The 16764-nt window shown below is 41.2% G+C and overlaps 1 protein-coding gene across 1 annotated transcript in view; it reads right to left on the bottom strand.

The window, feature by feature from the left end:
- Positions 1-16727, bottom strand: part of psmd2 (proteasome 26S subunit ubiquitin receptor, non-ATPase 2) — a 31577-nt gene extending 14850 nt beyond the window's left edge. Inside the window, exons 1-11 of the mRNA XM_062067941.1 lie at positions 16539-16727; positions 15819-15875; positions 15562-15726; positions 11613-11734; positions 10790-11014; positions 5988-6146; positions 4318-4462; positions 2117-2177; positions 1854-2000; positions 1623-1729; positions 9-136 (exon numbers count right to left, since the gene is read on the bottom strand). Coding sequence (XP_061923925.1) covers positions 9-136; positions 1623-1729; positions 1854-2000; positions 2117-2177; positions 4318-4462; positions 5988-6146; positions 10790-11014; positions 11613-11734; positions 15562-15726; positions 15819-15875; positions 16539-16661 — 1439 coding nt within the window. The 5' untranslated portion in view covers positions 16662-16727. The remainder of the gene's footprint in view (positions 1-8; positions 137-1622; positions 1730-1853; positions 2001-2116; positions 2178-4317; positions 4463-5987; positions 6147-10789; positions 11015-11612; positions 11735-15561; positions 15727-15818; positions 15876-16538) is intronic.
- Between the last annotated feature and the right edge of the window lie 37 nt (positions 16728-16764).

Here is a 16764-nt window from a genome sequence, read left to right on the forward strand (position 1 = left end):
GTTCTCACCCAAAAATGGCCCCTATCCTCATGATATTGCTGTTGTGGAGGACATAGTCTGAGAGCAGGGCAAGGGCTGGGTCACATTCATTTCTCACGCCCGAGTTTACAATGCCACAGGCCAGGAGAGCACCAGACTGCAGACACAGATTACAGAAAAGTGTGTTCATCTTAGATCTTACTTCACATCTATTAGAAAACAGATATTACAGTGGACCCTGCTTCACTTGATGCCCCCTCGGACTGGTTGACGACATAACCAAAAACTATTGCTTGCACATTCACTATTGGGTTGTCTCAGAGACAAAGGGGATAGCTGAAAAATAAGGATTTCTACGCCAGTTTTTTGACACGGATTCCCTCCAGTTGTTCATATTTTTTTAATTCTTCTGTTTTGTAGTAACATGTAGGTTAGGGTGTAGGGTTGTAAGCTGTGACTTAGGGGCGGTGGTGTTTGCCGGCCACATCCCTACACCCTTCTGATTTCTCTTCCTACCGCAATGTTGGTCACGTGTACACAGTATTTCTCTTATGCTTAGCTTTCAAAACCTCAGTTTTGCCGGGAAATCCTGTTTTTGTCCTTCCTTTTCTGGCCTCTTACCGTGTCTGTTTTTTTTGTTTTGCTACTGCAACGAACAATTCTTCGTCCACAACATGGAGTGTGGGATCATTTCATGTTACGTGATTCAATCAAATAACGCGACAGAGATGGATGGATGACAAAATATATCCATGCTGAAAATCCCAACTTTGTATAAATATATTGACAAATAGGAAACTTGATATATAGGTAAAGAAGAAGAGGCAGCATTCTTATTTTGAAATGCAAATGTTGATGCTCCTCTGACCCAAAGAATGAGACATTGTGATTGTGAAATCTCCTGATGTTGTTGGTGTTAATTTAACCACATTAGTGGTGCATTAAGGGAATAAGCGTTAGAAAATGGATGGATGGATAAACATTGTCGCTACTAGTCCGACTTTTCCTCAAAAGAAACGTTAAAAAAACAACTTAAAGCCTTGTCCATCTGTTTATTGACGTATACTATTAACGTATAGATAACTTTTACTGCAAATGAATATTGGCTACAAATATCGGCCTCCTTGACTACTAATAATCAGTATCTGCCCTGAAAAAACATTTGTCAATTTGTAGTCTACACTATCTTTGTCTCTGCGGGGCCCCTGGCACGCAGGGTATATACAGTAACAGTGCAAATCATTCTCCCAGTGGATGACAATCTAAAAAAATGTTGGGTACAATTGTTGTTGGTTGTGGTGAAATCCAGGGTAATACAGCCATGCTTTTATTTTGAAGCTTACTTTGCACTGAAGAAGAAATCACTGTGTGCACGTTTTTATGTTTTGTACCTAATGATCGCTTTGGCTCTCAATATTGTACGTCGACAAAAGCGGTTCACCATGAACACCAATATCGACATTCGCGGACCTTTTTGTTAAAAAAAAACATGGTGGACCAGAACTTGAGTTGTACGAGATCAACAGGTTACACTGACCTAAATGCATGCTACTATTATGTATTGTTTACCTCTTTTAAACTTAACTTTTTCCGTATAGCAGTAGGTTCAAATGTAAAAGTTGATGTGTCAAAAAAAGGCCTACCTTTATGTAGTCTTCCGATGAGTAAAGATATTTATCAATTTGGGTCAGGCCTCCATCCACATCCCACAGTAAGATCATCCCTAGAGAAGCTGCAGCACTCAGCATTCCTAAAAGGTTTTTATATCAAATACACAGGAATGGTCAAAAAAACGAGGATGCGAAAATAACTAAAGGATCAAGTACACATTGCTGCTGCAACAAAACAAGGTATCATTTTGGGTGATGATGTACCATGGTCCTTGTTCTTGTACAACCATTTGTTGCCATCGTCTGTCAGCAGCTTGTCCTGTCCAAATGCTGCATTCACAAAACCATTCACAAAGGAAGAGGCAAGGTTCATGCGGGCCGAGTCCACCTGAGAGCCACTACCTCCAAACCCTAGAACAGACAAAAGAAAATGTAAAATTGGATCTCTACACTTAAATTCTGTATGTCATTATGATCAAGTTAATGCTCAGGCTACCCTTTACACATGCATGCCCACACAAACTTACTATTATTTTCCAGGTGTGTTTTGTAGATGTCATCTGGGACTTTAGGTTCCATAATATCTAGCTGTGGATGATAGGAATAGTAAATCAAAAATTAAATACAATTACTTTGACTAACTGTACATGCTTGATAAAAACATATATATATATACACACACTACCGTTCAAAAGTTTGGGGTCACATTGAAATGTCCTTATTTTTTAAGGAAAAGCACTGTACTTTTCAATGAAGATAACCTTAAACTAGTCTTAACTTTAAAGAAATACACTCTATACATTGCTAATGTGGTAAATGACTATTCTAGCTGCAAATGTCTGGTTTTTGGTGCAATATCTACATAGGTGTATAGAGGCCCATTTCTAGCAACTATCACTCCAGTGTTCTAATGGTACAATGTGTTTGCTCATTGGCTCAGAAGGCTAATTGATGATTAGAAAACCCTTGTGAAATCATGTTCACACATCTGAAAACAGTTTAGCTCGTTACAGAAGCTACAAAACTGACCTTCCTTTGAGCAGATTGAGTTTCTGGAGCATCACATTTGTGGGGTCAATTAAACGCTCCAAATGGCCAGAAAAAGAGAACTTTCATCTGAAACTCGACAGTCTATTCTTGTTCTTAGAAATGAAGGCTATTCCACAAAATTGTTTGGGTGACCCCAAACTTTTGAACGGTAGTGTATGTCACAGCCAAGTAGGTTGTAGAAAACTGTACAGATGAAAGTCAAAGCTGATGTACATTGCATCCGAAAAGTATTTACAGAGCTTCACTTTTTCCACATTTTGTTATGTTACAGCTTTATTCCAAGATCAAATAAATTCATTTTTGTCCCCAAAATATATTATATATATACACAGCATTTGCTCAATACTCTGTGGATGTACCTTTGGCAGCAATTACAGCCTCAAGTCTTTTTTAATATGATCCCACAAGCTTGGCACATCTATCTATGGGCAGTTTTTGACCATTTTTCTTTGCACCACCTCTCAAGCTCCATCAGGTTGGATTGGAAGAGTTTTCATCTAGGATGTCTCTGTACATCGCTGCATTCATCTTTTCATTAATCCTGACTAGCCTCAAAGTTTCTTGTCTCTAAAAACATCCCCACAGCATTATGCTGCCACCATCATGCTTCACTGTAGGGATGGTATTGGCCTGGTGATTAGCGGTGCCTGGTTTCCTCCAAACATGATGCCTGGCATTCACGCCAAATAGTTTAATCTTTGTCTTATCACACTACAGATTAGAGAAATGTTTTTCTCATGGTCTGAGAATCTTTCACGTGCATGTTGGCAAACTGTTTGGCCACTCTACCATAGAGGCCTGATTGGTGGATTGCTGCAAAGAAGGAGGTTCTTCTGGAAGGTTTTCCTCTCTCCACAAAGAAATGCAGCAGCTCTGACAGAGTGACCATTGGGTTCTTGGTCACCTCCCTGACCAGACTAACATGAATGCGGCAATGTAGAGAGACATCCTGGATGAAAACAAACGCTTGCCATCTGACCTGATGCCGCTTGAGAGGTGGTGCAAAGAGGAATGGGCAAAACCGCCCAAAGATAGGTGCCAAGCTTGTGGCATCTTGTTCAAAAAGACTTGAGGCTGTAATTGCTGCCAAAAGTGCATCAATAAAGCATTGAGCAAATACTGTAATATACATGTGATTTTATAGTTTTAATACATTTACCAAAAACATTTTTAAAAAAAAACGTTTTTCTATTGTCTTTATGGGGAATTGTCTGTAGAATACTGAGGACAAAAATGCATCTATTCCGTTTGGAATAAGGCTGTAACATTACAGAATGTGCAAAAAGTGAAGCGCTGTGAATACTTTCCAGATGTACATCACAGTATACAGTGCAATGTCACGATAAAAAACACATGAAAACCTTTTTTTTATTACTTAAATGTTTATCATTACTGAAAAAGTAATTGCACCAATGGAGTTATTATTACATTAAGAAAGTTCTAATTTGCATATAATAATCAGTGCAACATGATTGCTGTGCAAAAGATACCAGCCTTCAAATACAAAATACAGTACAGTGGATACAGGAGAAGCATATAATATAGCTTAAGAATGTCAAAAATATACATTTTTATGGTTGCGTCCACTTTATTGTCCGCGTGGACCCACTGTCATGTGCCAAGATGTCTGGACACTGTTTCCTTCAATTGTATTGTTTTTCACACTTGACTTTCCTACCTCTCTGGCGAGGGCCAAGAAATTGCTATTGAGCTGCACATTGGACATGATCTCAGTTAGGTCTTCGTAATCTTCTACGTCTTCATTAAGCTCCAAGAACATGCCATGTCGACCAAGCATGAAGGACATCTGCTTCTGAATAACTCTATAAGGCAAATGTATGGTAATTAGCAATTGGCATAAACGATAAAAACTATTCAATAAATTAAACATCTCTGAATGTGTATTTTTTTTTAACATTGAATCAACCAGATGATTGGGGTACATTTATTAAAACAGTGCTGTATAGTAGGGGTGTAACAATACACATACATGTGTCGGACATTGTCAGTATTGAACCTTTGGTTCGGAAAGAGGCGCACCGATCAGTACACATTAAAGTGAGGGACAGGAAGTGTGCCTTGTATCAACAGGTTGTACTCAAACAATTGCAGAACAGCCCACTGCCTGGCTAGCGATAGAGCTACAAAGAACCTGGAGACTCTCTTTCGACGTTAAAATCTTGTTTGGAAACACTTACCCTTCCAGTGAAATACGTAAAGGGATACAGACAAGTGGATAAGGTGAAGGAAAGCAGTGTGTCGCTGTTGTTCGTTGAGAATGGGAACAGCATTACAATTGAAATATTAATGCTGCACTTCAGCCAATGAGTGATATACTGAAAATTTAACAATAATGCAACAGCCACTGATAGTCACACACACTAGGTGTGGTGAAATGACTCTCTGCGTTTGACCCATCCCCTTGTTCGACTCCCTGGGAGGTGAGGGGAGCAGTGGGCAGCAGCGGTGGCCGCGCTCGGGAATCATTTTGGGGATTTAACCCCCAATTCCAACCCTTGATGCTGAGTGCCAGGCAGGGAGTCAATGGGTCCCATTTTTATAGTCTTTGGTATGACTCGGGGTTTGAACTCATGACCTACCGATCTCAGGGCGGACACGCTAACCACAATGCCACTGAGCAGGTCAATTAACTTTCTCAGGAAAGGCACTTCTACGTCTCCCTTCTTGTTAATTTTGTACACAAAAGGGTTAAGAGTACATATGACAATATTAGAGAATTCAAATATGAAGATGATTCAGTAACTGTTAAGTTTGTTAAATGGATAAGCAGTCACAGCTGTCAGCTGTAAAGTGCTGTTCGTCGTAAATTGTTTACCTGGACCATCCTTGTAAGACGCAAAGTTGAATCATGAAATGCAACCTTACCCGAGCAAAAACGATACAGGATTATCCAGGAGAATCTTGATATCAAGTTCCTTGACCCAGCCACACACAAAGAAGTTGTAGGCCTCCATAGGTTTCCAAATGTTCATCTGTTTTGTCGTGTAAAATGATGTCTGAAGCACAGGATAGTTCAACATATCTGGGAACTCCACTGACGAATAATCCTTGATATCACTTGACAAATCTTTGTTTGATAAAGTATAGGGATCTATTCCATTGCGTAGTTGTTTTTTTTGCTTGCATCTGCTTTTAGCAGGAAGATCTGTTTTACACTTACGGGAAGAAGTCACGTGACGGAAAACAAGCAATAATGTTTTGGCATTTTGTTCCCTTACTGTACTGAAAACTAACTAAACAGAGACCTCGAAACCGAGTTACAAGCTAAAACCGTGATTATTATGTTACACCCCTACCATATCAGCACCACGTCGTTTCAATACTCACATGTCTTTGCAGGATGTGAAGATGTTTTCAACAAGCTCCACATCATTGAGCATCAAGGCCAACCTGAGAGCTTCTGGGTAACGATTGAACTTTCTAAAGATCTTCAAGGCACTTCGTAGCAGTGCAGAATTTTCAGGCTCTGGAACATAGCTCACACAGCTGAGACAGCAGGGAAACAAACACATATTGGAATCAGGACTATAGATGCGCTGTACTGCATCATATATCAGAGGTGGGACCAAGTCATTGCTTTGCAAGTCACAAGTAAGTCACAAGTCTTTGCCCTCAAGTCTCGAGTCAAGACAGGCAAGTCCCGAGTCAAGTCCAAAGTCAAGACTGGAAAGTCTCAAGTCAAGTCACAAGTCCTGCATTTTGAGTTTCGAGTCCTTTCAAGTCCTTTTAACCACAGACTAATATTTTTACACAGATTGTGTATGCTTTTAAACCGCTGTATTTATTTATTAAAACAAGTGCATTTGAAATAGCAGGGAAAAAAATAGTACTGACATTGCAATTCATAATAGCACTATTAACCAGTCATTTTAATAGTTTAAACAATTTTAAACATTTAACTCATTCCTTTACAGAATAAACACATTTGCAAAAACAAGTGCAACTGTACTTATTTGTACAAGTGTTAACATTGTATTTCCATGGCATATTGCATTGTAACTAGTTCCACAGCAGTTTCTATTCTGTTCTTACCTTATCTCATTGATCTCATCTCATACTGTATGTGTGTTTATGTGTGTGTACACATGAAAAACATAACAAATACATGAACATAACAATGAACAGAGTTGTACTTTTTAGATGTCAGGGCCCTATGCAATATGTACACATTCTTAATATAGTATACATTTTAACTGACCTTTATTTGACTATGTTTGTCTTTTTGTAGGTGGCTAAAATATGCGGTGCTGCTGACCGCCGTCTTAACGTTATGTTACTGTGTGTGATACATTGACTAATGTAACGTTAAGTGTAGGTACCTCAAGCAACCCTGCTTAAAAAAATCCCTTGACAAAAAGTATGAATAAGGTAGCAAACTGCAGTGGACGCAACATATTGCTGTGTTTGAAATGATGTTATAACCATAGACATCTTATAAGTAGACGCAGTATTGGTTGCTGTGATGCGAGCAAATTGCATCTTGAAGTGGTGATGAGGAGCCGGCGAGCAGCCTAAACTGACAGTTGACAGGTAGAAAACAAAGATGGTGTTCAGCGTTTTCCTGCTCAAATGAGCGGACTGTTGAAAATAGGAATCGGGGGATTACTTTTCACAAGTAAGATTTAACATTAATGTATTTTTGGTTGTATTTTATGAAAATAACATTACCACAGAGTTGAGAAGGAGCAAAGATCTTCAATATTTGTATGTGAAAATCACAAACAAATCTTCTGGGGGAGGATGACGCCCCTACAGGGGTTTGGTTTACAAACTTTCAGCCCCACCTAAAACAAAATTCACCAGCCGCCACTGATTATGATGCATTCTCATTTTAGGCAAAATATAAGACAATACTTTAACAGTGTAATTGTAACCAGGAATAAGTCTTCAAGTAACAATATTCAAATACTAACATTGTTGGGTAAGACAGCATTTGGTTTTATTCTGAATCCAGTGAAACAGATTGGTGGTTTTAGCTGATATAAAGACTTTCAGGTGTTTATATATGTTTAAGTATTTGGCAGACGCTTTTATCCAAAGCGACATACATAAAAAATACATATATAACAATCACTGTAAACATGATCATTTAAGGGAAGAATGTAATACAAAATATCAATACAAAGTGTCAAGACAGAATAAACTCTCTGCTGCTGCAGCAACAGATACGGTCTATAAGATATATAGATATCTAAAGGCCTACTGAAACCCACTACTACCGACCACGCAGTCTGATAGTTTATATATCAATGATGAAATCTTAACATTATAACACATGCCAATACGGCCGGGTTAACTTATAAAGTGACATTTTAAATTTGCCGCTAAACTTCCGGTTCGAAACGCCTCTGAGGATGACGTATGCGTGTGACGTAGCCCGACGAACACGGGTATGCCTTCCACATTGAAGCCGATACGAAAAAGCTCTGTTTTCATTTCATAATTCCACAGTATTCTGGACATATGTGTTCGTGAATCTGTTTCAATCATGTTCATTGCATTATGGAGAAGGAAGCCGAGCAAGCAAAGAAGAAAGTTGTCGGTGCGAAATGGACGTATTTTTCGAACGTAGTCAGCCACAACAGTACACAGCCGGCGCTTCTTTGTTTACATTCCCGAAAGATGCAGTCAAGATGGAAGAACTCGGATAACAGAGACTCTAACCAGGAGGACTTTTGATTTGGATACACAGACGCCTGTAGAGAACTGGGACAACACAGACTCTTACCAGGATTACTTTGATTTGGATGACAAAGACGCAGACGTGCTACTGTGAGTATGCAGCTTTGGCTTTTTTTTGCGTATGTACGTAACTTTTTTTAAATATATAAGCTTTATGAACCTTGGGTTAGGTGAACGGTCTTTTGGGCTGAGTGATTGTGTGTGTTGATCATGTGTTTGAATTGTATTGGCGTGTTCTATGGAGCTAGGAGCTAGCAGAGGAGCTAGGAGCTAGCATAACACGTACCGTACCGTACGTGCGCGTCACGTACGTAACTTTTTAAAAATATATAAGCTTTATGAACCTTGGGTTAGGTGAACGGTCTTTTGGGCTGAGTGATTGTGTGTGTTGATCGGGTGTTTGAATTGTATTGGCGTGTTCTATGGAGCTAGGAGCTAGCAGAGGAGCTAGGAGCTAGCATAACAAACACGCAGGTGTTATTATGCAGGATTAATTTGTGGCATATTAAATATAAGCCTGGTTGTGTTGTGGCTAATAGAGTATATATATGTCTTGTGTTTATTTACTGTTGTAGTCATTCCCAGCTGAATATCAGGTACCGTGAGTATGCAGCCTTGGCTGCTAAACATTCGATAACTTGACCGTATGTGCGCGTCACGTACGTAACTTTTTAAAAATATATAAGCTTTATGAACCTTGGGTTAGGTAAACGGTCTTTTGGGCTGAGTGATTGTGTGTGTTGATCAGGTGTTTGAATTGTATTGGCGTGTTCTATGGAGCTAGGAGCTAGCAGAGGAGCTAGGAGCTAGCATAACAAACACGCAGGTGTTTTTATGCAGGATTAATTTGTGGCATATTAAATATAAGCCTGGTTGTGTTGTGGCTAATAGAGTATATATATGTCTTGTGTTTATTTACTGTTGTAGTCATTCCCAGCTGAATATCAGGTCACCCCCGGCTCTCACAGCATCTTCCCTATCTGAATAGCTTCAACTCCCCACTAGTCCTTCACTTGCACTTTACTCATCCACAAATCTTTCATCCTCGCTCAAATTAATGGGGAAATTGTCGCTTTCTCGGTCCGAATCTCTCTCACTTCATGCGGCCATCATTGTAAACAATAGGGAACTTTGCGTATATGTTCAACTGACTACGTCACGCTACTTCCGGTAGGTGCAAGCCTTTTTTTTATCAGATACCAAAAGTTGCAATCTTTATCGTCGTTGTTCTATACTAAATCCTTTCAGCAAAAATATGGCAATATCGCGAAATGATCAAGTATGACACATAGAATAGATCTGCTATCCCCGTTTAAATAAAAAAAATTCATTTCAGTAGGCCTCTAATGTATTCATACATTGTTTATGTAGGATATACGCATGTATATATAACGTAATTATATTGTTTCTTCAACTTAAAAATAGCTGACCGTTTTTTTCCCCCTTCTCTGGGCTTATATTCCCAGTTTTGATCTCGGACATCTGGTCACTTATAGCATATAAGAATATTCTATTACTGTTAAGCAAACTATGAATAATAAAACATGTGTCCGTTATCATAGCTACACGTATGACAAAAAAGCGCGTGAAAATGAGTGGTAATCAGTGAGGTAAAATGAATTAAATGCCCTGACAGTTCATTGCTCCTGCCAAATGAATTGCACTGAGTGGAGCGGATCACCACTCCAAGATGGCGGCCCCGCGTCTCGTCTGCGCCAGTAAGCAGTAGCGCTCGATGCTGCGTCTACTTATAAGATGTCTATGGTTATGACGTTAGCAGTGAGTTTACAGCCTCACTGATTTAACTACACAGCAAATAAAAGTCATGTTACTTAGCCAATAAACGTTAGCTTACATTCAAAACTTACCCTTCTTTGTGCAACTTCAAATGTCGAACGAAGTTGGAAGTTGTTGCGTCTCCGTCTGTAATATTCGAACTGTGTGATTTGCATACGGCAATTCGTTTTTTGTTGACCAGGTCGTAGTTTTTATACCCGAACGAAACCAACTTTGGTATAAATCTTTCTCACTGGCGCGTTGTTTGACAACTCTTGTTCATTGGTTGTCCTGCAATTTGATTGGCTGAATGCTGTGTGATGAAAACAATGTAGATCTAATTTGATTGGCTGTTGTACTGAGCGCACACACGCTGACACGCAGCACACACGCTGATAAACAGACACGTACAAAATGAAAGCTACGGAGCTCTCCCAAATAACTTTTTAAACTTTAGGTTTTGGGGAAAGTAGCAAGTCATGTCAAGTCAAAAGGCTCAAGTCTAAGTGAAGTCACAAGTCATTGATGTTAAAGTCTAAGTTGAGTTGCAAGTCTCTTTACATTTTGTCAAGTCGAGTCTAAAGTCATCAAATTCATGACTCGAGTCTGACTCGAGTCCAAGTCATGTGACTCGAGTCCACACCTCTGTCATATATAATGGTCGCACGTACCTGGTGAGATAAAGGCAGACTTTGCCATATGCATTCTCATCAATGTAGTCTTCTAGCATGTCCAGCCTCTCAATTTCCATCAGCAGATCACAAGCTTCGTGCTCAGCATTGTGCGCCATGTTGTAAGGTACGATCTCCTTCACCAGTTTCAGCAACGTCTCCTGCTGGGTTTTATCGTTCTCCTCCACCTCCTGCCATTCTTTTGCCACCTCCCCAGCCAGGTGCCTGAAACCACCACAGAAGGGAATGTACAAAAATACTCTCCTCTTTCCTAGGGATGGTGCCATAACCAGACCGAAAAAATAAATAGCCATTGGTGCATCATGTTGGTGCTAAATGAAGCAAAATCAGCCACTTGCAGCAAGTGCTCGACAGAAAAATTATGCAAGCAATGTCTTGCAAGTCTTGTCTGACGCTCTTTTTAAACTTTGTTGTTAACCTTAACACCGCCAGCGGTAGCAACAGCAACAACAACAACAATACAGCACTTTATCATTATGGAACAATCACAGTCATGACAAACAAGGTGCCTTCATGAGCCCCGGAATTGTGAGCATCAACATTACTACACAAGCAAGTCGGGGTTTTTTTATATTGATGCTGGTTTTGCTGCAACTATTATGATTTTATATTTGAATGTAATACTTAATTATTTTTTGACAACATTTAATTATTTAAAAGGAGAACTGCACTTTTTGGGGGAATTTTCGTTTTTTTTAATGCATTCCAAGTTGTTAATAAGGCAAGTACAAGGTGGCTAACAATGCAGCTACACTCACTATTTCGCTCATAAAGCCCTTTAAAAAACACACACATCACTTACCGTACATATTCGTGTCCCCAGGAAGCCAACTCTTCCTGGGAGCCCAGCAGGCGATACTTGAGACACTCCCTCTCACCACTCATGGTCATGGCCAGCACTGACACCACATCGGCACAAAAATGCTGCAAACAGAAAAAGAGTGAGAAGCTTAAAAATAAGCTTTTTGATATTTTTAGAGCTGTCAAATAATTAACATTTTAAAAATCACATTAACCAGAGGGTGGCTATGGATTAATCACAATACCTATTCATTATTTATCATGTTGCATTTACATTTATGTCATCACTAGTCAACTTGATGGTACCTTGTACAATGTATCTACAGTTCAAAACTTTTGGCCACGAGATAATAAAATTGGTGCGCAGTTTTTGCAGTCCCCTGGGCAATTGTGTCAGTTATTTTTTACAAAGGTCCTGAAGGTTGTGTGAGATTGGTTTGTAGCGAGCTGTATGTTGTGAACCCTTAAGTGCTTTGCAGAAGAAGCCCCAATTTAAGTATTTTTCTCATTGGTATGATACTTTAGGCCAGTTCTTTAACATGCTTTAGCAGTGTCATTCAATATCCTGCTTCAAACTAGAGATTGACCGATATGGTTTTTCAGGGCCGATACCAATTATTAGTAGCAAAGGAGGCTGATAACAGATATTTGGATCCGATATTCATTTTAACTAAAAGCTATTGAAAAGAGGCCGATACCGATATACGTCAAAATGCTAAATATCAGCACCGATAATTGGCCGATCCCTATTTAAAACCTTGCTTCAAAAAGCTGTGTACTACAAAACATCCTTATTGTAGCACATTATTCCTAACATTCTCATTTTTATTAAAGAAAAAAAAACACAGCACAAATTGTTTAACAAATTTTTGTTTTGCAGGTTAAAGTGTTTTATATATTGTACTCCGAGTTAATGTTGCTGATCTATTTGAATATACTATAATTTATTGACTCCTTTCTGAGCTGCCAGAGGAGTTTGCGTGTCCCAATGATCCTAGGAGCTATATTGTCCAGGGGCTTCTATGCCCTCTGGTAGGGTCTCCCAAGACAAACATGTCCTAGGTGAGGGATCAGACAAAGAGCAGCTCAAAGACCTTTATGAAAAGTACAAATCGAGGACCTACATTTCCCTCGCCCGGACGCGGGCCATCGGGGCTCCCCTCTGGAGCCAGGCCCGGAGGTGGGGCACGATGGCGAGCACCTGGTGGCCGGGTCTGTCCCCATGGGGCCCGGCCGGGCTCAGCCCGAAGAGGCAACGTGGGTCCCTCCTCCAATGGGCTCACCTCTCATAGGAGGGGCCGTAGAGGTCGGGTGTAGTGTGAGCTGGGCGGAAGCCGAAAACAGGGCACTTGGCGGTCCGATCCTCGGCTACATAAGCTAGCTTGGTGGTGAGCTGGCTCCGATGGTGGGGACAGTGCACTGTCAACACCGTGTATGGTGAGGATGGTGTGCTGCTGACCTTTACTGCGGCTGTTGTGGATCGGTGGAGGGAATCATTCGAAGACCTCCTCAATCCCAGCCTGGGGAATCTGTGGTGGGCTCTCCTATTTCTGGGGCTAAGGTTGCTGAAGTAGTTAAAAAGCTCCTTGGTGGCAAGGCCCCGGGGGTGAATGAGAACCGCCCGGAGTTCCTTAAGGCTCTGGATGCTGTGGAGCGGTCTTGGTTGACAAGACTCTGCAACATCGCGTGGACATGGGGGGCGGTACCTCCGGATTGGCATACCGGGGTGGAGGTTCCTCTCTTTAAGAAGGGGAACCGGAGGGTGTGTTTCAACTATTGTGGGATCACACTCCTCAGCCTTTCCGGTAAGGTCTATTCAGGTGTACTGGAGAGGAGGCTACGCCGGATAGTCGAACCTCGGCTCCAGAAGGAACAGTGTGGTTTTCGTCCTGGTCGTGGAGCGGTAGACCAGCTCTATACTCTCGGCAGGGTCCTTGAGGGTGCATGGGAGTTTGCCCAACCAGTCTACATGTGCTTTGTGGACTTGGAGAAGGCATTCGACCGTGTCCCCAGGGAAGTCCTGTGGGGAGTGCTCAGAGAGTATGGAGTATCGGACTGTCTGATTGTGGCGGTCCGCTCCCTGTATGATCAGTGTCTGAGCTTGGTCCGCATTGCCAGCAGCAAGTCGGACCCGTTTCCAGTGAGGGTTGGACTCCGCCAAGGTTGCCCTTTGTCACCGATTCTGTTCATAACCTTTATGGACAGAATTTCTAGGCGCAGTCAGGGCGTTGAGGGGATCCGGTTTGGTGGCTGCAGGATTAGGTCTCTGCTTTTTGCAGATGATGTGGTCCTGAAGGCTCAACTGGCCAGGATCTTCAGCTCTCACTGGATCGGTTCACAGACGAGTGTGAAACGACTGGGATGAGAATCAGCACCTCGAAGTTCGAGTCTATGGTTCTCGCCCGGAAAAGGGTGGAGTACCATCTCCAAGTTGGGGATGAGATCTTTCCCCAAGTGGAGGAGTTCAAGTACCTAGGAGTCTTGTTCACAAGTGAGGGAAGAGTGGTTCGTGAGATCGACAGGCGGATCGGTGCGGCGTCTTCAGTAATGCGGACGCTGTATTGAGCCGTTGTGGTGAAGAAGGAGCTGAGCCGGAAGGCACAGCTCTAATTTACCGGTCGATCTACGTTCCCATCCTCACCTATGGTCATGAGCTTTAGGTTATGACCGAAAGGACAAGATCATGCGTACAAGCGGCCGAAATGAGTTTCCTCCGCCGGGTCTCTCCCTTAGAGATAGGGTGAGAAGCTCTGTCATCCGGGAGGAGCTCAAAGTAAAGCCGCTGCTCCTCCACATCGAGAGGAGCCAGATGAGGTGGTTCGGGCATCTGCTCAGGATGCCACCCGAACGCCTCCTTAGGGAGGTGTTTAGGGCACGTCCGAACAGCAGGAGGCCACGGAGAAGACCCAGGACACGGGAATGGGAATGCCTCGGGATTCCCCGGGAGGAGCTGGACGAAGTGGCTGGGGAAAGGGAAGTCTGGGCTTCTCTGCTTAGGCTGCTGCCCCAGCAACCCAACCTCGGATAAGCGGAAGAAAATGGATGGATGGATAATTTATTGAGTTTAATTGTATTTTAATTTTTAGTACAGTATCAAATGAGTCAAAAGTCGCTCAAACATTTTTTATGGTTTAAGAAAGATTAAAAACATTTTTAATTTGAGGCAAATTGATGCACTTTATAGCTTTTAATTTACTGACTAATAAACAATGATAATTAAGTTATTCTTTGTTGTAAGTGATCTATATTTATTTCTATCTATTTTCTTTACCTGTTTTATTTAATGTTAATAAGGATACAATTTTATGCAGAGGTGTACTTATAACAATTTTATCGAAAAAGAATCGTATTTATAGTCATGGTGGATCAAAAATGTTTTCTTCTTCCTGAGGTGTGGGGGAGTAAGAGAAATAACTGAGAAGCACTGCTTTAGAAAGAGTACTTTGGTGAAACAAATCTCCTTTTAGTAGAGTGTGCCAACAAATTTGTGCTGGCCAATTGATCGCCGTTTTGTGTGAAGTGAAGTGAATTACATTTATATAGCGCTTTTTCTCAAGTGACTCAAAGCGCTTTACATAGTGAAACCCAATATCTAAGTTACATTCAAACCAGTGTGGGTGGCACTGGGAGCAGGTGGGTAAAGTGTCTTGCCCAAGGACACAACGGCAGTGACTAGGATGGCGGAAGCGGGGATCGAACCTGCAACCCTCAAGTTGCTGGCACGGCCGCTCTACCAACCGAGCTATACCGCCCCGCTCTACCAACCGAGCTATACCGTGTTGGGAAAGAGTTTGATATGTTCGTGTCGATCAAGTTGGTTCTGCCATCACACAGCGTTGGGACACCATTGTGGGATTTTTAGTGACTATGCCCTACATCAGTACATTAGTAAATACGTTTTAAAAATATATATAAATTCAATTTACACTGTATAACAAACAAAGCCATACCTTATTTTCCCCTGCGGCCATGCCTTCATAGATCTCCTTGAGCTTGCCATAATGCGGGCGCAAAAATTTGAGCGGTTTGGGTACTGACGTCATAGAAGTGGTCGAGGAGCGAATCAGTCTGCGTAGCTCTTCCAATGCAGGACGGTACAGCGCTGTGTCTTTCTCCTAAAAATGTGCGCGAAAAAGGTGGGTTTAGGGCTCAGTCAGGTTATTTACTACATATATGCAAAGTATGAAGACAATTACATGATACTCACGCTCAATCTCTCCACCATCATTTCTAAATCCTCTTGTAATTGCTTATCTTCTTCAGACTGGAAAATAAATAATTGGTGAAATAAGAAGTCGGTTCATATATTTGTAAAAAAAATTTAATGAATCATCACACATTACATAAACTGTATAATATATTAACTCACACAGCATAGTATCACCCCAACAACTGCAAATATGTTTACAATATATTTTTTAAAATACCATAAATAAACAAATGCCTGAACATGGGTGATGATAGCGGTTTTTACAATTACTATAAGGCTACCCAAATAGTTTTCTATGCACTGATCAGTCAGTACGTTTTGATCAACATAGCCTATGCATAGCAATTGGATTGTAATGTATTGTGTTGTGTATAATATTTGATTACGTACTATGTATTATTATTATTATGTATGAGTATTAATATGCTGCCGACCCAAGTTGACCGTTAGCAAAACATGCTACATTTAGCTAGCCAGTGAGCTAGGGCAGACGTTAGCAAAAATAGTGACATTTATGTGTAAACATCCATAGAGTCCAGACCAAACTGTACTACCCGAGCGTTGCTATAACGTCTGACAACTTCTCAGCAGACTGATGTCCATGTATCACACAAGCATGTAAAATGACAGCAGTTGTGGCCCGCTGCCTCAACACGACAGTGACTAAGGCAAAATAACACCGGCAGCTTTACCTGACGATGATTCAACAATACTCACCAATTCTTGCTCCTCTTTCTTTTCTTTATCCTTTCCAGAAGTTTTGGAGTCCTTTTCTTTGTTCTTTTCATTCTCCTCGTTTTTATCGGACAGCTTCTTCTCTTTGTTTTTCGAGTCCTCCATGGTTGCAGCGCCGTAAACTTACCGCAGATAGCGAATGAAACAACGGAAGCGGAAGTGTTGTCGTGCTCGCTGTCGAGAAAATGTTAATGTTTTCTTATGTACC

The sequence above is a fragment of the Entelurus aequoreus genome, linkage group LG13, assembly GCF_033978785.1.
Source record: "Entelurus aequoreus isolate RoL-2023_Sb linkage group LG13, RoL_Eaeq_v1.1, whole genome shotgun sequence".
NCBI classification, from domain to species: Eukaryota; Metazoa; Chordata; class Actinopteri; order Syngnathiformes; family Syngnathidae; genus Entelurus; species Entelurus aequoreus.